Source organism: Spermophilus citellus (assembly GCF_964194105.1).
Source record: "Spermophilus citellus genome assembly, chromosome: 10".
NCBI lineage: Eukaryota > Metazoa > Chordata > Mammalia > Rodentia > Sciuridae > Spermophilus > Spermophilus citellus.
Window position 1 is genome coordinate 35,527,603 of NC_138197.1, and position 23,949 is coordinate 35,551,551.

At 31.6% G+C, this 23,949-nt stretch overlaps 1 protein-coding gene across 1 annotated transcript in view; it reads right to left on the reverse strand.

The window, feature by feature from the left end:
- LOC308658473 (ovostatin homolog 2-like) overlaps positions 1–23,490 on the reverse strand; it is a gene marked incomplete at both ends in the record, with an annotated part of 46,343 nt that extends 22,853 nt beyond the window's left edge. Inside the window, 16 exons of the mRNA XM_081311185.1 lie at positions 629–799; positions 6,080–6,229; positions 6,578–6,723; positions 7,116–7,170; positions 8,368–8,595; positions 9,485–9,643; positions 9,982–10,091; positions 11,332–11,443; positions 14,817–14,934; positions 18,393–18,477; positions 19,058–19,226; positions 19,872–19,892; positions 20,375–20,427; positions 21,867–22,023; positions 22,931–23,114; positions 23,426–23,490. Coding sequence (XP_081167311.1) covers positions 629–799; positions 6,080–6,229; positions 6,578–6,723; positions 7,116–7,170; positions 8,368–8,595; positions 9,485–9,643; positions 9,982–10,091; positions 11,332–11,443; positions 14,817–14,934; positions 18,393–18,477; positions 19,058–19,226; positions 19,872–19,892; positions 20,375–20,427; positions 21,867–22,023; positions 22,931–23,114; positions 23,426–23,490 — 1,983 coding nt within the window. The remainder of the gene's footprint in view (positions 1–628; positions 800–6,079; positions 6,230–6,577; positions 6,724–7,115; positions 7,171–8,367; positions 8,596–9,484; positions 9,644–9,981; positions 10,092–11,331; positions 11,444–14,816; positions 14,935–18,392; positions 18,478–19,057; positions 19,227–19,871; positions 19,893–20,374; positions 20,428–21,866; positions 22,024–22,930; positions 23,115–23,425) is intronic.
- Positions 23,491–23,949: the final 459 nt, after the last annotated feature.

The following is a 23,949-nucleotide window of genomic DNA, read 5'->3' on the forward strand; positions in this document are numbered from 1 at the left end:
TTCGGTGTCACCACTCTATTTGACTTAGGGAAAACTCCTAATTTATAGGAAAAATGATAATAATTATTATTTTTATGTGTTACTATTTTGCTAAGTGTTATACATCATTCTTCAATATTACTCATGAAATCAACACTAGCTAATTAACAGAAAAAGCACCCCCCACACACATACACACTATGGACACTGAGTAAATTGAAGAGTTGGGACTTGAGCTAATGTCTGTCTGATTCAATAGCCCTGTTCTTATACAACTGTGATTCTATTATACACATCCTTTCATACAACCCTCAGCATAGCTATTTTGTAACCTAGGTATATATGGAATCCAGACTATATTTTAGCCTCTTGATTTGACTTTTTCTTCATAATATTTTTTGGGTGATATATTGGGTGACTATCTTATTACTTCTAACCTGAAGCTTTATAATTTCAGCAAAATATTTTCAACAGAAAAGAGAAAACTCAAAAAATAATGTCTCATTTTATATAAGACAAGTTTGGAATATTGTATTAGCAAATTACTGAAACTAAATCTCAAATTAGGTGAGAAACAATTAAACAGGCATTATGAATACTAAAATTAAAATTGAGATAAAATATTTTGTAAAATCTTCAGTGGTCTTACCCTGACAATATCATAGATGTCTCCATCTCCATAGTTGTTTATAGGCATATAATACAAACCATTGTAGAACATATTCTTCTGAGGAATGCAAGGGTTTACCTTGCCATCATCTAGGTTGAGGCCGTGGTAGAAATAACCATATGGTTCTATGTTTGGAAGCAGGTTGTACACCTGTGTGGAAAAGCATATGTTTCTCAGTGGTTTAAATCACACCTATTATAACAACAAAATCGAAAAATTTTGTGTCATAATAATTTACTCTTTTCCTCTTCGTTAAGAACAAGGGACTAATATTTAATCTGATTTTTTTAGTTGACTTATTATTTCAAAATAAGAAACCAACTTTATTTTAGGCAGTCAACATCATATTTACAAAAATTTTCCACCCTAGTGTAGAATTGTGGAGAGTATGAAAGAGTTTGTTGAGATCTAGCTATTGATTAATCCAAAGCTTAATACATAAAGAATTCATTATTCTTATTAATAATGCTAAGTCTATTTCCAGGTCCATAGGATAATATTAACTGCTTGATTCTAAATCTTCTCATTTAGCTTCATAAGAAAATACAAAATTTAAAAAAGAGCAAGTAATGATATCCTTGACTTATATCATTAACATGACTTAGACACAGAGAAAAATTCTATGATCTTCCAATTGTTAGTGGAAAATGAGAGCTCCCAATGACACTAAACATTTGAGGGTGCATAGAACTGAAGAGGGAAAGTTTGAGAGAGTCATGAATAAAAGAAAATGACATGGAAATTAGAAGAAACACATTGAATCAACTCAGAATAAAGCCCAACATTTGTACTGGAAAATAATTTGATCAAGAGAGGTGGGGTACTGACTATTGCAGACAGGGCAAATAAGGAGGAAAGGATGTAATGGGATAACATTAAGGATACTACAGAAACAAAAGAAGAATTTTTAATTAAAAACTATTTTTGGCAGGGCACAGTGACACACCTTGTAATCCAAGGGGCTCGGGAAACTGAGGCAGGAGGATCCCAAGTTCAAGGTCAGCCTCAGAAACTTAATGAGGCCCTAAGCAACTCAGTGAGAACCTGTCTCTAAATAAAATATAAAATTGGGCTAGGGATATGGCTCAGTGGATAAGCACCTATGGATTCAATCCTGGGTACAAAAAAAAATAAAGTATTTTTGTGAAATAACATAAAAAGTATTTTCACCTATGAACACTATCTATAAAAACTAAGAATTAGAAAAAAAACAACTCCATATAAAATTACTAGAAGAGAAATAAAAACTGCAAATCAAAACATTTCAGCTGATGAAACATCTCTACTCAAGTAATTAAGTTAAAAAATAAATAGAGAAAAGCCATCTCCAAACACGTCAGTATAAATGAAATGTTCACATGCTGGCATTTGGATATTTTAAAACACTGTGAATCAGAAATTTAATATAGAATAAAAATGGTGAAACAAAAAAAATAATAATTTAATGAACTCCAAAATAGATGAAATAAACAAAAACATCAAATGCAAGTATGAAAGTATAAAAGACCTCAAGAGAAAATGATCACAAGAAAACTTTAAAGGCAGTTTTGGAGAAAAATAAAAGAATGAATTAAAACAGGTCATAGGAAACGTGGTTGCATTGCAAAACAGACAAAGTAGTTGTACTACATGGATGGAGTCTTTCAAGAAAGGGAAAAATAAAAATTTTAATGTTTAAATTATAATTCAAGATGAAATTTTAGAAATAAAAAATGTAGACTATATATTCCATGGTTCTACTGGTCAAGCTTCAACCAAATAATAAATATCGAGGTATATTTTACTTAAACTACTAGATTTTAAGTATTGAAAGGAATAAACCTTCAAAGCCTTCAGAGAAAAAGGTCAAATAACCTAGAACAAAAAATAAATTAGGATGAAATCAGAATTCTTAAATACAGTATTCAAAGCAAGGCAATATTGGAACTGTAATTCCAAGTAATGTAATGTATGAGCCAAGACTTTAATGTACAAGTCACTGTCATCATGTGTGAAGAAGTCTTTAGAAAATAAATTTGGAATATAAAGTCTTTTAGGGAATTCTAAGCCTATAGGGCCTTCTGAGGAAACCAGTAGAGAATGAGCTTTATGTAATCATGAGGTAATGAGGAAATTGGTAAAACATTACAGATAAGAGGACAAAGTCAGAATGTAAGCATTATATTTCAAACAAGAAAAAGAAGCAACTATAAAATGAGACAAAAGGCAAAGAAAAGCAGAAACTAGAATAAGATTATTGACTGTAGAGTAGATAATAGGTATAAGTCAAGAATACTACTTAAAAATAACTAGCTATGGTGACTCATGCCTGTATTCCCAGTGGCTCATGCCTTGGAAGGCCGAGACAGAAGGATCTTGAGTTCAAAGCCAGCCTCAGCAATGGCAAGGTGCTAAGCAACGCAGTGAGACCCTGTCTCTAAATAAAATACAAAATAGGGCTGGGGATGTGGCTCAGTGGTTGAGTGCCCCTGAGTTCAATCCCTATTACCACCCCCTCAAAAAAAAACAACACTAAATTTCAAGGTTAAACAAGAAGTGTGAGACTCTGGGTTTGATCTCCACAACTGCAAAAGGAAAGAAAAAAAGTTTAAGCAAGAAAAAAAGTGAGATTACGGTATTATAAAATATAACCACTAACACAAAATTTTGATCTTACATAAATACCAAAAAGAAAAAGAAAAAAGAAAAAAGATATCTATAACAAAGTACAAAAAACAATAATGATTTAACAGTAATTATAACAAAAATAATGATAGAATTTAAGTCTAAATATATAAATCAATATCAATACAAGTGAAAAAAACTTAATTCTCCTTCAAAAACAACTTTTTTAAAAAAGAAAAAGCAAAACCCAAAGATATATTTTATACAAAAAACAATGAAGCACAAAATTTCACTATTTCAAAGAACAAAGTTAAATTTAAAGGGCAGGTAAATAAAAATAATGAGTCAGTGGTTGCAGTCCTTCTAATATCAGAAAAAAAATAGAATTAAGGCCAAAATGTTTCAAGTAAAACAGAGAATTGTGATTTATATTGTGAAAAGCTGCAATTCATAATAAAGCTTCAAGAATTATGAATACCTGTGTCCCATGTAATAAAGCAAAACTACAGAGAGAGAAAAATTTGAAAACAATACTAACAGGGTATTATTACATACTACTTTCAGTATAAGACAGGCTAAGTGAATTTAAGAAAATAGGCAAGAATAAAAAAATCTAAATAATCAGATTTAAGGGTACAAAATAAGATAACAGAAATTATACCTTCTAAACAAATGGAAGCATTATCAAAAATGTATTTGGGCACAAAAATATATCAGTAAACTTTATAAAGTAGAAATATTACTAATTATGAGACAATATAAATTGAAACTAAAAATTCCAAAATAAAAAGTCATTTTTAATGTAAATTAGAAAATGTTCCAGTAAGTAAATATTCAAACCAATAAAAAAATTGAGAAAACTGTGTAAATTTAAATTAAAGAAAAAACTAGCTAAAAACAACAACAATAAATGAAGTACTGCTAAGGAAATGATAAATTGCAATAGAGTACCAAAAAACCCATACTGCATTTTACTGGTAGATTAAAATCCTATTTGCGGGGAAGAGCAAAATAGGGAAACCACTAATTAGTCTAATAAGGAAAAAAGTACAAATATACAAAATAACAATTATATAATACAGGAAAACATAAAAATAAAAGGAATGTAGTGATGCAACATGGTAAAATTATTGAGAGTTCACTGTTCAACAAAAATTTAAAATATACAAAATATTTTAATTTCTTAAAAAATAAAATAAGCCAAAACTTACATACATTATTTTATAAGAAAAGCTTAAACAAATTATTTTCCCCAAAAGAAAAAGAAAATTGGTAAGAGTCTATGATACACAAATCCACCAGACACTAGAACAAGGCAAGAATGCTATTGTTGCCTTGCAATTTGGTACTGTACTGGTGTTAGGGTAAAAGATAGTCATATAAAATGAAAAATGAAAGGTAAAACTATTTGCTGATAATATAGTAGCATATCTAAAAGCCCCTAGAAAACCAATGGAAAACTAACTCAACCAAAAGCAACCTGGCAATTTTGTAAAATATAAAATTATTATGCAAAAATAGTTCCCAAGAACAGAAATAAAAACATTTAGAATATATAATGGAAGGGAAAAACCCTCATTTACTGTAAACAGAAAAAAATTTAAAATGCTGGTAAGCTTAGTAAGAAACTATATAAGAGAATTATTTAAAACTAAAATTCACAAAGAACACAAAAGTATGCTTGAACAAATAAACATTTATTTCTCTTAATCAGAACATCATCTCATAAAGATGAAATTATTAAGTTAATTTATAAATTCTATGTAATCACAACAAAAATATCAGTAGGCTGGAATTTGAGAACTTGGAAATCAGTTGGTACATAAAATCAACATTTATGGGAACCATAAAATTGAAGTGACTGGGGCACCCAGGAAAGCCAAAGAATTTGATTCACAACAAAAGTTAGTACTTACCACAGATTCTCTATAATTAAAACAGTGTGGGGCTGAGACATGATAAGGCAGACCAGTGAAATGAAATATAAAATTCAGAAATAAACATATTACAAATAGAAACATATGACAAAGTTCATATTTTAAACTAACAGGGCAAAGATGATGTTGTGTCAACTAGAGAGCTATTAAATGAAACAAGATAAATTAGATTAATACTATTCAATACTAGGAATTAGGGATCCCTGGAAAAATACGAATTTCTAAGATTAATGCAAAGAATGTACAACATAATTCTGGAACCTCTTAAAGTAGAAAGTTGGTGAGTGCTAGAACCAGCATATGGACATGTCAAAAAGGACAGGGAGACCAACTTGATGATTTTCCTACTGAACAAACCTGGAACATTTGAACATAAAAATAATTAAGAATAGCAATAAATTATGAACCATTGAGTAAAAAAAAAAATGTGTGTCCTCAAGTAAAGAGGAAGAGGTAAAACTGGAAAAACCACCATCAACTATTATAACAATATTGGTTCAGGCAAGAATTATCAAGGAATGCTAAGTTTAAGTGTAAATGTTGATGAGGATACCACAAAAAATGATGTGTTTTTCAGGATATTACACCCACTGTACACAAGATCCATCTTCCCATCTTTGATGATATTAATTTTGACTACCATGGTGAAGATGATTTCCTGGATCTCCATTGTCTTATTATCCCCATTGAACTAATAAACATCATCTATAGAATTATGTTTTACTATGAGTGTTGAGTAACTCAAAGAAAATAAGTGAATAATTCACAAAGTAACAAAGGAAGAAATAGTCAATAGTTTCAACATGTTCCATGTCACATAAGCTCCATATGAAGGGTAAGACTTAGAGTCCAGATAGAAATAAGAAAACTGAGGAAATCAGGGTCTTACACTTTCAGCTGATAGCTGTTGTTCCAATTTCAGCAGGAGGACACTTTTATCCACAGCCCGGAGGGCACAGAATGAGTCAGGAGCTGCTTGAAGATTGAGACTGGCATTAGAGCCAGGAAGCCCCTGCTCTTTATGGAACTTTATGCTAACCTGAAGAGAAAGAAAAGGAATAGAGATGATTTCTATGAGGAAAATTTGAATAAATTCAATAGAAATCCTTATAGATTCTGTACATATATTCCTCCAGCCCATGTTCACCCACAACTCTCCTTAAAGGGACATCTCCTTTACCACCCTCCTCTCATCTCGGGATTGGCACTACTATCAAGGATAATTCTTTCCCTTTGGCAGTTCTCTGATTCCCTAATAAGTTAAATGATACCCCTACTTATTGTGAGATTACCACGTAAAGATCAGAGTGGTCCATTAAGGAGGTAGCAAGGAGCAAACTGCTTACTCTTCCTACTCTGGACAGGTCAGACATAGAAGAAAAATCACCTTGTTTTTAAAACATTTCTCAATCTGGAGCTTGACACTGTCAGCCACGATTTCTCCACTGGGGTGAAGGGTGTAGACAAAGAGGGCAGCCACAGGAGCCAGATCAGCACTGATGCTGATAGGGAATGAGAAGTTCCCATTCCAGGCTGGGTAAACAGGAGATCAACAGATAATGCCAAAAATTTCTTGCATCACTGGGTATGCTTAGATAAAAGAGAATGACTTATGGATATAAAGCACAAATTAGGCTTTGTTTTAAAGGCAAGCAAATCAAATAATGCCAACTACATATGAAAAAGAAGACTGGGTAGTGTCGGGAATTAGAATACTCTGGTTTTGGAAATCCCTTTTCTGTAATGTACTCGATGATGTGGGAATAGGAGAAAGAGGTCAAACTGTCATTTATCCAATTATTTAGTAGCTTTTTTAAGCCATCCTATTTGTACTCTGTCCTCAAATTGAAATAAGTGCTCTTATTTCAATTCAACTTCAGAAAAAAGGTAAAGTATATATTTATAAATGGTTGCATTATATACACCTTTGTTTTTGATTTCCTTTCGTCCACTGAGAAAGATAGCTCCTTTCACCATCATCTGTGCAGGACAAAGAAAACACACTATGAGATCTATTGCCTAATATCATATCATATTGTCATTATATAATGAATTACCTCATGATAATTTTGTTACATAACATACGGAAACTTCCACAAATTAAGAGTGAACTTGGCACATTTGAAGAAGAACGGAAAGTAACCACAATGGATTGGGAGCCTATCATGGACTAGATACACTGTGAACAATGTGAAATGCACTGTCGGAGGAGGAGAATTTTATCCAGACTTTCTGGCTCTGAATATGCCTTTATCTAATCTCCATCAACTATTTGATTTAAGACACATCATTCTATCTGTTTGCCTCTGTTCCATTAGCTGTAAAAATGAGACTGATGAAGCTAGCCAACACATACAAGGGCAGTGCCTGACATGGAATCCTCACCCTAGGAGGAAAAACTTATCATTTCTAATTATATATATATATATACATCTGAGGAAATCAAGGCTTAAGGAGTTTAAAGAACCTGTCCAAGATGGACTAACTTGTCTGATTAAGAGGAGAGGGTGGGGGCTGTGTGTGGTGGTGACTCAGGAGGCTGAGGCAGGGGGATCATAACTTCAAGGCCAGCTTCAGAAAAATTGCAAGGCCACAGCACCTTAGTGAGACCCTGTCTTAAAAAAAAATAAAAATGCTGGGGATGGAGCTCAGTGGTAGAGTGACTCTGGTTCAGTCCCTAGTACCCACCCACACCCGCAAAAATACAAGCAAAAGAAGAAGACAATGACAACAACAAAAACAACAAGAAGCAACAAGAGGGCGGAATGCCTTAATTTCCAAGTCTGTCTGGAATCTGCCTTGAAGACACAAAATGGATAGACACAGGCCAGCTACTTCCTTTTACTGCTTATCAAAGTGAATCTTCCATTGTATTTTTTTGCATCTGCCTAATATTCAACTATTACTAAGTGTTCTAAACACCTGATATGAATTAATAATTGAATGCCTAAAAAAGCAGACTCTGAATAGTAAGTTTTTAAATCTTAGGGAAACAAATAATCTGAGAGCATTTTATCTGTTTGTTTCTAATGGATCCTGTAGCATTTGCCAGCAAAGTGAGAGGGTGGAACTCATTCAGATTGGCATGGCACAACTAATGCACACTGTCTGAACTGTCCTGTGCTCAGAAGACTCATAATTAGGCAGGATTCCAAGAATACACTAACTGAGACTTACTAAATAGTAGAAGTTGACATGTGAATCATCCTTATATGCATCAGGATTTAAGGAGTAATGAATGGTAATAATCTTCTGTTGGTTACATCTAAGCTGCTTCGGTTCAGGAGCAATCTTCAGGAAGCTGCTGGTTCGTGAATAAAAGCGTGAGACTCTGAAGTAGGCATCCGAATATTCAGGTGTCAACCAGCTGTTAGGATAGCAGCTCTTAGGTTGAACATATGAAGCCTGACATGAGAAAAGAAAGAGAAGGATCTTAGAGAGGCAAAGACTTCCAAAGACAGTAACAGATGTCTTCCAAGCAGGGAGGAAACTTAGCTTGGGGCTGACATTTCATTGTGGAGTTATTGGAAGCGAAATAATAATAGCTTTCTCTTTTATATATTAAAAATTACCATAATTGTATAAACATTTTACTAGACTAACAATAAATTGTTTCTTACTTTTGATTGAAAGAGAATTAAATGTAATCTCTGTTTCCTGAAGCTACATTTGAAGACTGACAAATTGTTTAACTGCAAAATTCCATTTAAGCAGCAGAAAAGAGAAATCAGAGTATTTCCCTTATTTATGTATGAAATGATCTGAGGGAAAAAAAAAGCCAAATTTTCTTCATGAGCTATTTCTAACTCCTCAGAGGAAAATACTGGTTGTTATAGAACTTATAATGATTGTATGGTAGTATCATTAGCTTCTCATCATCTTGAGCAAATCTCACACATTATTTAACCAACAAGCAAATAACAAAACATATGTTGTCTTCTAAGAGACAGTGGAATGAATCTGACATGATTTTCACATGTACATATATGAAAACATCACAGTGAATCCCACTGTTATGCACATTCATAAGAGTGAGATTCTAACTAGAATAAGATATATTCTATACTTGAATAAATATATCAAAATGGATTCTGCTGTCATGTAACTAAAAATAAACAATAATTTTTTAAAAAGACCCTCAGAGAGAGGATCTGTAAAAGAGAAAGAAAGAGGGAGAGTGAGAGAGAGAGGCAGAGAGAGAGAGAGAGAAAGAGATTCCTAATGTTCAAAATTACTAACATTCGAATATGATGTGGGATACCTACCAGTCTTCATCTGTTCTTTGATGTCTTACCTTCAGATTGAACTCTGGATCAAATATGTCTGAAGTATCGATGGAAAACTGAGCTTCACCATCCTCATCTGTAGTGTAATTTCCTATAAATTTATCATTGAGCTCCAATTGCAATAACTTGCTCGCCAAAGGTACATTATTAGGACCATAAAATTTAAGCTGTACAAAAAAAATGTTAATACTCTTTGAATACAAAATGTCATATTCCTACAGAGAAATAATTTTCTGTCCTTAACTTTGATCACACAATAGAAATTTTCTTAAATTCTAATGAACAGAAAGATGTTTCATTAAGTATTTATGTGTTTATATATAAAATATGGAAACAGCTAAAATTGTATTTATTACTTTTAGCCTAGGACTTTTTCAGTAAATCAGACATAGTAATACTGAAAATGTATTATGAAAGTAGAAAAAAAGTATCCATAAATTTTCAAAGGATAATCAGTGATCTAATAAAATGAAATAGGACCTGTATTTTTTAAAGTTAAACCTACAGTTCCAAAATAAGAAATTCCTCTTCTATAGAAAGGGTCCATATTCTCAAAGTTGACTCTGCCAAGCAATGGAGTGATAAAAATGGAGGTCTTTTCACTGATCTGTACACCTGTAAGAAATGAGGAAACACAGTGTCAAGAAAGAATTAACTATTCCACCAAATATTTCAGAGCTGGGGATATAGCTCCGTGGTGGAGCATTTGCCTAACATGGGCAAGGCCTTGGCTTCAATCTCAAAACCCCAAAAGAAAAAAAAAAAAGCTTAAGGTACACGGTACATGTGAGAACTCTCTAAACACAGGTTCACATTTTTGTTCTATATTGAAAAGGAGATGTAAATTGTTTGAAATACACACAATCTATATCTTTAAAAGGAATGATGATGTTAGTATGGAAATAATTAAATCAGGAGCAGGAGAAAATGCTCTTAAATTCTTCCTTCCTATCAATTCACTCAGTTCTGGCTTGTAACTTTATGATGGAGAATATCTTAAACATCTCCACAATAGGATTTTCACTTTCTGAAAACTTTCTCGATACTACAAAATAAATGTAATATTTAGACTTTATTCAGATTTGAAAAGCAAAGTAAAAAGAAATGGCTTGAGATATCAAAAAACCATGTAAATAGGCAGAATGAAACATATTTAGCTAAGTTGCTAATAGTAAGTGTGACAAACTCACCTATTGTGAGAGCTATCACAATATTGATCAAGTATATGTACATAAATCACTAAAGAGTATACTCCCAACCCCTTTTTAAGTAACAAGAAATTATGAGCAATTCAACTGGTTCCCTTGCCCAAATTAAAATCTCACTTTCCTGGTTTTTTATTCTTTTTACAAATATTTACTGAGCACTCACTATGTATGTATGAGTTTGCACATACATAGTACAAAACTATTTTCTCACTAATAGTTTTTTTCACTTGCAAATGTTCCCATTTCTAATAAATCAGGAGTTGATAAACTTCCATAAAGAGCCTAACAGTTATTCTAGGGCGTAGGCCACTCTGGGTTGAGTATTTGACAGAAGTTCTCTTCTTGCTTATAGCTGTTAAGCAAGGTAAACAAAATGTGACTGTGTTAAAAAAAAAAAATCTGGATTGGCCCTGGGGACATAGATTTTAAACACTGAGAATTAAATCAGATGTTAGACTTTGGTAAATTTTTATCAATTGACATATATATAATTTTATTCAAAAGCAAACCTCAAGTTGACCTAAGGGCAAAAAGTACATTTTACCAGTTTGAGCAATAATTGATGTGTATTTTGTGCATACTGCTAACTCAAAAAGCTTCTTCCCAGTAAGCTGATATCCTGGTTGTATATAAAATTCAATTCTTACCTGTCCCAAATTCTGTAACAACTACATTGATATTCAATGTCATAAACAATCCAGAACGATAAAATTGGAAGACTTTTGTAGGTACAATGTGAGAAACACAACCATTTTTCAACTGAAAAATAAAGAGAAATATAGTGGAAAAGTTAGGGATTTAAGAGTATTTTAAAAACTATGAAATTTTAGCAAAAGTATATAACCACCATCACCCCTGCCTTTTGAAATAATTAAAGAAAAAAATTAAAAGAGGAGAAGGGAGGGGAGGGGAAAGATTATATCAGTATATCAGAAAAGGTAAAGTAGATAATCTTTATTTTACAGATTCAAAATAAATTCTCTTGAAAGCATTGTCAATTGGAAGAGATTAAAGGATGGAAATGAAGTTGAATAATATTTTAAAAGTAATATTTAATTACTTTTAATTAAAATTATCTTGAAAGGCACTAAAACAGATGGAAAAGAATCATTCTTTAAAGGTGTACCATCAAAATAAACACTTCTTCAGACCAATTGTTCATTTAAAATAAGGAAAAATCTGTAGATAAACTTTGACCAGTAACATCAATAATTAAAAAGATTTTGTTTTATTTGAAAAAAAAATATTTACTAATTTAAATTTTAAACAGAAGGACCTGTCAATTCATTTGGTCCTCAAAACTGTCATATGAGCCAGGCACTATTATTAAACCAATTATAAGGATGAATAAACTGAAACACAAGTACATTATATAACCTACTCAAGGCCACAGAGTTAAAAGGTGTTGGAGCTAAACAAGTGTATAGTTTGTAGAGTGTGTACTCCTCTAGACTAGGAACTATTTTTATCAATGACATCAAAAACATTACTTCTACTTTGTCTAAATAATACAAATTAAAATGAAATAATTAAAAGTGGCCAAAAGAATCTTAATGACCTTAAAATTAGGAGAAAAACATTTTCAGTAATCCTTCAAAGAGAAAAGTAAGGTAAACTAGTAAGAATCTAGATATCAGGGTAAAGGAAAAATGCTTTGCATCAAATAATGTTAAGCTGTGTGGCGAAAGAAAAATATAAAGCACTGAATATGTGTATTACTAAATGAAGCTTTGTATTTGTGGGCTCCACACCCATTGATTTAACCAATCATGGAAAAAATATTTGGAAAAAAGTGTACCTGCACTGAACACAAGCAGACTTTTTTACTTGTCATTATTCCTTAATAATACAGTATAACAACTATTGAAATCACATGTACATTTGTACATAGCCTAAGTACTCTAGAGAGGTTTAAAGTATACTGGAGGATGTGCTAGACTATATGCAAATCTACACCCTTTTATAGATATCTATAGATATCTATAGATTTCCGTATATGGGGGTTGTGGATCCAACTTCCATTGATAGGGAGGGATGACTGTATATTTTAAGTTTCAACTAAAAATATTAGGAAAAAGAATTAATATGATGAAGGCTAATGATGATGAACCCAAAATAACATAAGATTATACTAAAAACCTGTACAATAGACAAACACAAGTGTCATTTAGAATGAAGAGGGAAAGCAAACATGTAAAATGAGTGCTATGAACTCAATATCCATCTGGGAGAAAACAAACTTCTTATATTAAACATATAAAAAATTAATTTTATGTTTACTGAAGAAATTGAAATACTCTTAAAGCATACTTAGGTAGTTACATGTACAACAGAAGTACAAATCAGACATTTTCTCCCTAATCCTGAAACCCATAAATGGTAAGAACCTTGGGATGTCAAAAATAGCATAATTTCTGCATGGAAATGAAGGGAGACCCTCATTGCTATACAAAATTACATATAAGAGGTTGTGAGGGGAATGGGAAAATAAACAAGGTGAGAAATGAATTACAGTAGATGGGGTAGAGAGAGAAGATGTGAGGGAAGGGGAGGGGGGATAGTAGAGGATAGGAAAGGTATCAGAATACAACAGTTACTAATAGGGCATTATGTAAAATTGTGGATGTGTAACCGACGTGATTCTGCAATCTGCATTTGGGGTAAAAATTGGGAGTTCATAACCCACTTGAATTTAATGTATGAAATATGATATGTCAAGAGCTTTGTAATGTCATGAACAACCAATAAAAAAAAAGAAAAAAAAGAATCTTCACTGCTCTGCAGATTAAAAAAATAGCATAATTACAAAGTCAATGCTCTGACTTAATTAAATATACTGGAAAAATTTGCTTAGAGGATAGAGAATAATGTTTATAATGAAAGAAAGTTTTAGTTTTATATTAATAGGGAAAAACAGAGCCAATTAAGAGTTCTCAAAAGACCAAATCAAAATTAATAACAAAAATATGAAAAGATGCTCAAATTAGCTAGTAATTAGATAACACATGTTAAAACAAAACAAATTTGTCTGCCAAAATGATAAAAAATTGAAGTCTTAAATATGTAGCTAGAAAGAACTTTGGAAATACACTCCCGTGTTTTGCTGACAAGAATTTGAATGCCTAAAATTTATGGATAGCAATATGCTAATATTTCTTAAAATAATCTTTATGTTTATAGCAATCTATAGTTCCCTAGATTTAGTAAACTCACTCCAAGGAATGTTTCAAATAAATAAAACTTCTCACATAGAGATTGTTGCATCAGATTTTTTTAATGCTATGTTTTTCATATAGGGAAAGAAAAAACATTAGCTGAATGAACACCTTTCACTAGGTAAATCACATTTAATGACTGCATTAAATCACAACCTCAGTGGAACCATGTGCAACTGATGTGGAAGAAATTCATTTAACATTTCTTAGCCTGCATTTCCTATACAAAGTTAGGGGTTCTTTTTGCCTGTATATGCAATTATTGATATTTACCTAGAGGGTGATCATCAAATTTGAGGAGTAACTTCAGAACAATCAGATATATACTATGGGATATATGCAAATTTCACTATGGGAATTCCAAAGTCAATTCTCACTAAAAGAAATGGGTGGAGTCATTATCTTAAAGTTATGATGTTATAGATGAAGAAAGCAACTATGGGCTTGACGTATGAATCTCAGGGTGTGGGGATATATTAAGGCCCCAAATTCAATCCCCAGCATCATACACACAAAACTGCAAATCTAAATCAATAGATGTATATGATCTGAATTGCAGATGTTTGAACATAAGCTATATTAAAAGGACAAGTCTAGGCTGCATCGTGAAAAATAATGCAGATTAGTTTATTTAAAGATTGGGGAGGCTACTTAGTATATAATATGAAGAACGCAAAAAAATCTTTTTCAAAGTTTAAAAATCCTAAAAACTGATAAATAAATAACAATATACATTGCCTAGAGAGTAAGAAACTTTTAGACATTGTATTTTCTCGTATTTTCTCCTTATTTTTTACGCTTTGTAATTGAGTCCTCCATTTTACACAAAATGAAAATAGTGTTAAGTCCTTTTTATAAATGAAATCAAAAAAATAAAATAGCCAAAAATTAGATTTTTTTAGTATTATAGTTAGTACCTGTGCAATAAATTGCTCACATATTTCATTGTTTTCATTCTCACAACTTGTAGAAGAAAAAAATTTTCTGCATATGCGGATTTGGGCTTTTCCTTGCACAGACTGGCCATAAGTGTACCTGGTGGGAAAAGGTGCACTTGTGATTACAGATGAATGACATGAGAGCAGTATTTTCTGAACTCCTTCAACAATTATACATGAAATCTCTGAACTATGAAGACTTGAATCTAACCCACTTCAATTACAAATCCTCACCTATTGGCACTGTCTTCCTCGCAGAATCGGTCAATTGATTTATTAGGAGGATGTGGCTGCTTTTTAAAAAATCAAATTCAGAAACATAGTATCTGAAGTAATCTAAAATCTCAGCAAATAAAATTTAATGATTGATTTTTTAAAAATAATTTTTAATCTGATAGAAGTATCAGAAAAAAAATTAGTTGTGACTCTTTCTTTAGCAGAAAATACATATTTAAGTAAGTAAATCTGGGATGATTCAGGTTCTTGAAGTATGTCCAGATCAACATTTTAAGTAACAATGCTCATTTTGCCACTCCAAAAATCAAAAAGTTTCTGGAACTGACATAATTGGATATGTTTTGAATAAAAGTATAATACCTTCTGGAGTGATCATAATTATGATCATAATTTAAAGTAATGTAAGAAACAACCAATTTCATGTTAGTGTTTGGTTTAGAAAGTATTTTTGTACATAGCACATTGCATAAACATTTGGGTCTTCTGATTTGTGGGTTGCACTTTCTTAGCATAATACAAGCACAACACAAATTATCTCATTTTCTGCTAAAACTATAATGCAAATTTTTTAAAAACTTCAACCAGTGGGCTTGGGTTGTGGCACAGTGGTAGAGCACTTGCCTAGCATGTGTGAGGTACTAGGTTCCATTCTCAGACCACATATAAATACATAAAGATCCATTGACAACAACAACAAAAAAATTTCAACCAAACACAAAGCTAGTCAATATCAGTGTTTGTTTGTTTTTTTTTCTTAAGGATTCTTTCCACTTAGATTTAGAAAAATAGAGAGCAAATACATAGGAGATAATCAATCTTAATATTAGGAATTTTATAGATTTCAATATTTTGCTTTTATGACTGTTGTACTTTGGTCTGTATCAGATCTTTATGATTTAATTTTTCCAGTGACCTTGATTAGTAAACTGAAATTTGCTAACTTCCCCATGTTGTGATTGAAAGAATGAAAACTCAAACTCAGATCTGTTTCACTCCATGGTCTGTTCTCCTGTCATTCCGCTAACTTATTTCTCTTTTTTTATAAAAATACTTTATGCTTTTGACATTTTGATTCAATTTAAATCACTATGATCATTTGTTAGTTCTAATTATCAACCACATATAAAATAGAAGTTGAACTAAGATTGGGCCAAAAATGTTAGGTCTCATTAATGCATGTAAGATGTAAGAATTATAAGACAAATATCTTATTATTTCTTCTATCTTTTATTTATAAAATAAAATTCTTACCATACAACTATTTACAGACCAAGGTTTGTCCCTGGAACATGTAGTTTACTTCTTCATGCAGCACAGAGTAGGAAAGCCCTTTGTGATTTGAAAAGCTTTTGATGGTGCTAATGGAATTTATTAAAAATCTGTAGGTAAATTTTCTTCACTCTTAAAAGCCTAATTCATTTCTGAGATTGTTTGCTAAAATAATCTAATTTTGCTGTTGTTTTCCTTAGCCATTCCAACTAAATCTCTGGGCACAACTGGTACAGTACTATTCAACCCCCAAAAGGTAACTCCTTGATTGTGTTAATTGAGATCTGGACAGTGATTTCACGTCCTTCCATCAAAGCCTGCTCAGTAACATCTTTGCAGCAAGCACAGCTCCTATGTAATTGCCTGGTCATGTGGCAGGAGATTATTATTGCTGATTACTGATATGCTATTTAATGTCAAATGTATCTGGCATATAATGTTAAGTTTCAAGAAGTCAGAATAATGATCATAATTTAAAGTAATGTAAGAAACAATCAATTTCATGTTAGTGTTTGGCTTAGAAAGTTTTGCCTAAACATTTTGGGTCTCCTGATTTGTGGGGCTGTACTTTCTTAGCATAATACAAGGTATTTGAATACATTAGAAATGCGAAAGGCATTAAAATTTCTGGCTTCGTGTAGGATTTTCTAGCAAAACCAGTTTATGATCTTTGATTTCTTCATTCTTATGTTGATTATCCCATGATTTTTAACAGATAATATGTAATCTCACATATATTAATTCTGGCACACATTCACATTGAAACCCAGAAAAATTTTATGATCATTTCCCTAGAATTCAAAGATTTTAAATACTACTTTAAAAAAGACCAAAAGTTTCCAAGATTCTGAAGAACTTCAAAAATTATCCTCACAGTTTACTATACAGTTCTTTATATAATGTATCTTTAATACTGCCAAAATACTAAAAAATAGTAATTTTATGTCAGCCATAAATTATTTCACAGATATGGCAAATATTGATATTTTAAGTGTTTACATAAAGTATAATGGAATTATTAATCAAGAAGTATCTTTAAAGCCATAAAGCCCAAGTGTAAATCCTGGTTCTGTCATCAAAGTTATTTATTACATTACTTTAAATTATGATCATTATTCTGACTTCTTGAAACTTTACACTATATGCCAGATAGATTTGACATTAAGTAGCATATCAGCAATCAGAAATAATTTCCCAAGGAGAAAATAGAAATTTGGATTTTTTGTATTAAGAGGATTCAAGTGAATTCAAATTATAAAATTCCTTAGTTCCACTATGACAATTTCAATAGCTCATTTTCTGTTATTATTTTTATGTGTTTTTAAAGATACAATTAATAATATTTTATTGTATCTATGTTAGATTTTCTTTCCCCTCTTTTCATATTCATTTTATTTTTTATGAGAATATTCAGTGATTGTGAAGACTAAGTGAGGTAGGTACTTTTGTACCAGCTGCTAGAATTGTACCTTGGCACAATACTTTGGTGAGCAATAAGGCAATCAAAAGATTACAAGATTTTTATCTATTTTGTCTTGGTATTTCTCCTTTTGTAAATCTTTTCTAAGTAAACAATTGTTAATTCAAAGTTATTATACAGTATTATAGAATGGTACATGCTACAAAATTATTAATTACTAAAAAAATTAAAATGGAACATCCCACATGTTAGATAATAAAATAATAATGGTTCAGTGAATTTGCTAAAGATAACTGTGTAAAGATATGTTGATAGAGAAAGGAATTAGAATAGTTTAAAAGGATGACATAATAAGGAAAAATATTTTCTTAAGTATTGTAGATAAGAAGGTAAGATTGCTGTCAAAGAAAACATTCCTAAAAGATTACAGGAAAACTAATCACAATGTTAATGACAATGAGTACAATTAATTATAGCTAATTTCTTACATTTTCCTTTATATTTTTTAAATATTCAAAAATACTCTTAAGAATTTTAATGTGAGCATATGAACAAATTTAATAGTTAAACTATTTTGTTATCTCTGAGCTTTCTGTTACCTGTGGGGACAAATCATAATAAATACTTACTTAGCACATGTGTCCACTTGAAATTCATCATCTGAAACAGTTATTGTTTGTGGAGCACTGACCTTAACTTCAAACTTGGGCAACACTGAAAACAAAGAGATATATATTTTCAGCTCCCATATGGCTGGAAGAAAAACTAATTTAAATCATGTAGATAACCATAGTGATGATGCATAAAAAAATTATGATGGCATAATTTTTTCCTGTTTTTATGTTTGTGCTGACCATGTTTCAATTGCCCCTACTTGTATGTGAAACTAGTCCACCACAGTAAGTGATAGTGTCTCATTAAGGATTCAGTATCCCCCTACCTTCTTTTTTCCTTTTTCCTGTCCTCATAACTTTACACCGTCTGGGATATGGCTCAGTTGGTAGAGTGCTTGCCTAGCATACACAAGTCCCTGGGTTCATTTGTTGTTGTTGAAATATATTAAATACATTCTAGAAAACTAACTGGATTCTAAAAAATAGATATTTCCTAGGGGAAACAGATAAGTAGGGATCAGAATAAGGAGTGAGGAGCAAGAAAGGATTGATGAGAGAACAGAAGATGATTGCAGAAAACCAAATCAAGCTTCACCTACATTCGCCTAAGTCTAATGTAAAATTTTACTCATTTATTTGAACTCATTTATATAAGAAAATAAAAACTAGAAATTGGTTACCATATTTATTAACAGTAAATCCATGCATCAGTGTATTTCCTGATTTTCCTTTTACAACAATTGTATAATCTCCAATAATTGGTTCTGAAATCAATTGGAATGACAGTTGGGTAATATTTCTGAAAGAGGTCACATTTTGCCATTGAAAAATCTTATTGTTTTGAGGATCCTAGGATATAATAAATAAAGACAATCAGAAATTGCATATTTTTCTTTCCTTCTTTATTTTGGAAATAAAGAAAGTACTATCATTATATGGAACTAATTGTCTTAAATCATTAAAACAACATCACTTCAGTAATGTATTCTGAATGTATTAAAATTCAATCTATTTACTAATAGGAATAAAATATCAAATAAATTGAAGGCCACAGTACTCTAGACAAACTGGTAGAAGGAAAGTGTTAATTATTTTCTAAAATCAAAAAATCCACTTTATAATAATGTCACCTTCTCATATATTTCTATAGTTTAGGTATTTGTGTTTTCCATTTTCTTATAATAAGATATGAATTAATTAAGACTGAAAAGGGCTTGGCAACCAAAATCAGGCCCTTTTGAATATATATCTGCTTCAGAGTCTAATCTTTTATATTCCATAAAAACCAAGATATTGCATTTGCCCCACAGGCTAACATAAAAAGGAACAGACTTTAATTTAGATCTCAATCTGCTGCCTTACGGAGTACATGCACATAAAGACTGTCTTCTCTTTATTTCAGTCATCTTGATTTCTAATTATAGAAACAAGAACAAGACATACATTATTTATATGAATAATTAAAATAATGGATACAAAAAGCAGTTCTCTTACCTGAAGTGTGATTAAAGGATACTGAAAGAGGTAAAAAACAGATTAATACTTTAATAGCACATTCCTTTTTGCCAAATACTGTACTATACATATGATATCTTGTAGAATTAGCCCTTGATTCCCAGAGAACAAAATTTCTATAGATAAAAGTGCCAAACACACCCAAAATGTGAAATAGAACCTAAATCTCTCTGGGAAGTAGAAAGGATTTTCATGCAACTTGTGTGTGTGTGTGTGTGTGTGTGTGTGTGTGTGTGCATGTGTGCGCGCACACACACGCTTCTTTATTTGATGAAAAGAACTAAAAAATTGTAACTCAACTTCCTATAAATGAAAGTTTATATTTAAATATGAGGTTAGCACTGAAGTTACACCTATCTTGTACTCTACTTTAGAACCTTATTTTCATGCATTTAGAAAGCTTCCTGAAGATGTGTTAGATAGCTATGGATTTGTTTAATATGTTCAAATGTTATTGCACCATTAGAAATGACTGAACTCACCAAATCCTCAATAGGTTTGAAGCGGGTATCCAATGTCACAATGCGAAATTTAACTAAAAGAAAAGCAAGGAACAATCTTTTTCAAACACATAAAGAAATTAAATTGTCCTGCTATCACAGAATACCATATTCCCTTTTTTTTCCCAGCTCCAATTTGATCGTTTCAGACTGAGTTTCACTGGGAAAGAAATCTCTCTTATTGCATTTGTCATTCTTTTCTTAATGGTGTTTTGCTGTGACCAAAACTGACACACTGGCTGCCGCTACCAGCAGAGACTTTTACCCCAAGAGCCACAGGAACACTTAAAGACTTGGTGGCAGAAATAGTCATAGAAGGAATAATATGCCAAATGTATGATGAGAGAGAGAACGCAATACTCCTAAAAAATTAAATTGATACTAGCTAACAGTTGAGAAGAAAAATTTTGATCCTTTTTGCATACAGAATATAGAAGCTATCATCATAACACTTAGTAAATTCAGAAGAGAGGGTATAATGCAGCAAAAAATCTCAGTATAAAAATTTTGTATTTAGTTCATTTACTTCTTTTCAATAAACCATAGCAACATATAATATTCATCAGGACCAAATGTAAAGATGCTTTAAGTCAACTTTAAATTTAAAAATGAGAAAACTAAGTTCCAAAGATGAAAACTTACTTGACAAAACCCAATATACTTTTTTTAACCAAGCCAAAATCAATCCCTTTGGAACACTAGTTTTGCATCCTTCTGCCATCTTCTTCTTATTATACTAATAAAAAAAATACAGGGTTCTGCCAAGGTTATCATCCATCTAGTTACACTAATGATAATCAGTAATAATAGTGAAAATAATAAATATCATTTATGAGATCTCTTCTATGTGCTAGGCACTCTTTAATATTAGCACTTTTAATATTCATTCTCACAATATTCTTGGGATAAATTTTCATTTTCTCTACAAAGGATATAATTTAACCTTAAGAAGAGGGTTAATCAGACACTAGTATGGCAGTATGTATAAACATGGCTGTATAATCAATGTGATCCTGCAATCTGTACACGTGGGAATAATAAGAATTCATACCCCATTTGAAACAAATGTATGATATATGATATGTCAAGATTAATGTAATGTTTTGAGCAACTAATAAATTTCTGATGTTTAAAAAAAATAAGAGGGTTAATTAACTTGCCCAATTGGCAAACTATGGAGCAATGATTCAAATCAATCAATTATACTCCTCATTCCATGCTTGAATCTTTATACCTTTATGTCACTAGAGTTTATACACAGGGAAGGGGAAGATGGGTAAATTTTACAAATCAAAATATTCAGTGACTTGTACTATCCCATACTTTACCTAGATCATCAATAAGATTTTTTAAAATGTATGATCCAATGATATTGAGGATAACATAACTAAATCTTACATGTTTGGATTGCTTTTAATTTGAAGAATGCATTTCTAAAGTCAATGATACAAAGGAAAGGGGATTTTTGACTTACCATTCTCTCCAGGTTTATAGATGGGCTTATCTGTCTGCACAAAAGTTACTTTCTCCTCTGAACTGATTGCTACAGATCTCCTCTCAAAGATTGTAAGAGTATCTCCCTTAGCCAAGAGTGTCACAAAAGCAAACTGTTCAGAAGACTTCTGAGAGACCTGTTGACATAGGAAAGCAGAGAATTTGAAAATCATAAATAATGACTTAATTTGACTTGTTAGGCAGAGAGATCCTTGTGAACTCAAGGGTGGTGGAATGTGATGGACATCATTATACAAAATACATGTATGAAGAGTTGAATTGGGTGTCAACATTCTTTATATACAAATAGAGATACAAAATTTGTGGTATATATGTGAATTGAGAATTGTAATGCAAAAAAAAAAAAGAAAGAATAGTGTTACCTTAGATTAGGTAGAGGGAAGTGAAAGGAGGGGAAGACAGAGGATGTGGGGATTAGAAAGATAGTAGAATGAAACAGACATTATTACTTTATGTATGTATGTGGCTGAATGACCAATGTGATTCTACAGTATGTATAATCAGGAAAGTGAGAAATTATATCCCATCTATTAATGATATACCAAAGTATATAAGTATATTCTACTGTCATGTATAACTAATTAAAACAAATAAAAAATTTTAAAAAAGAATTAATGATTGCTTGTTACAATTGCTTAATTTAGTATGAGGACACTTTCTAATAAACTGTGTTTGTATCTTGCCTTCCATTTACTTTTTTTGTTGCTGTTGCCCTGAATTCAAACCTTTCTTTATTCCCTAAATTTTCTTTCCTCACAATGTGAAACATTTTTACTATCTAAAGTGAGGTAGTTATCTCATTATCAATTCTTATGATAGAAGATTAGCAACATTTCATTAGTCTTGCTGCATGTATAAATTTTCCTTTTATTTCTTGCCTCTCTGGAATTCCTAATTGTGCCCCCTAATTTTTACAACTCATCTAAAATCTAGTTTTGTTATTTAAAACTTTTAATAATAATCTTTTAATAATAATTTAATGTCCTCATCTGCAGCTCTGAAATAGTAAATTCAGTGCCTCACCTTGAAATCTGCACAAGCATAGAAGGTGTCTTCTCCCACAGACAGGTCAAAAATTGTGGTATTAGATCCATCATATTCTAAGAAAACACTCAAGGATACAGATTCATTGAGGTTTAAAAGATGGAGGCAAGCTATTTCTGCAGAATAACTCTTTATCACAGAGGGGACCCACAGGATATATTGTCTATGCAAAGAAAATAACCAACATTATAAAAATAAGAGTATGAAAAATACATAACATCCACCAGAAGCTATTTTAGCTTATTGAAATATTCCTAAAATACACATTTATGATAGGTAGCATTACAACAAACTTTGGTAGAGAAAGAGATGTTTTAAGATTAAGATGTTATGCTTGCTAAGCACTTATAGGAAAAAAAACAGCACTATGTTGCAGAAGTTGAAATAATAAAATACAATTAAATTTTATTTGGCCTTATGTTAACAAGGTCATATTTTTAGTAGTTTAGTATAAATAGTGTAGTATTCCCTTACAGTTTTGAAGCCACAGCAATAGTCCAATGAAGCAAAAAGGTGCTCAGCAAAATGGTAGGCACCATTTTAATCCCAATGCCTGAACAGCAACAACTTTAAAATAAACTTTCTCATTAGAAATCAGCTACTTCAACTCTCTCTTCCTTCTGTTCTGCCTTTTTGTATCATTTCTTTTATAGTCATGCACAATGAAAGATCAATTTCTTTTTGGAGCAAATGTCAGGGGACCCACCTGTCACATTTAAATCACATCTCCTATTTCTTCTCCAGGGGGTGTCACTTTAGATAAATTTCATGCTTAAGTTCATTGAATAATGCTCTGGTTTTAGAATCAGCAGCACAAGTTGGACAGGAAGAAAGAGGAAAAACAAAGAAACTCGTTGTGTGACACTTTGGACACATTTCCAAACTTCACTCACAGGACTAACCGCAGTTATCAAAACACTGCTACACCAGGGTAGTACTTGGAAGAAATTGCTTCTCCAAAGAATTATCATACCAATTCCCAAAAGGTAAATTTTTCA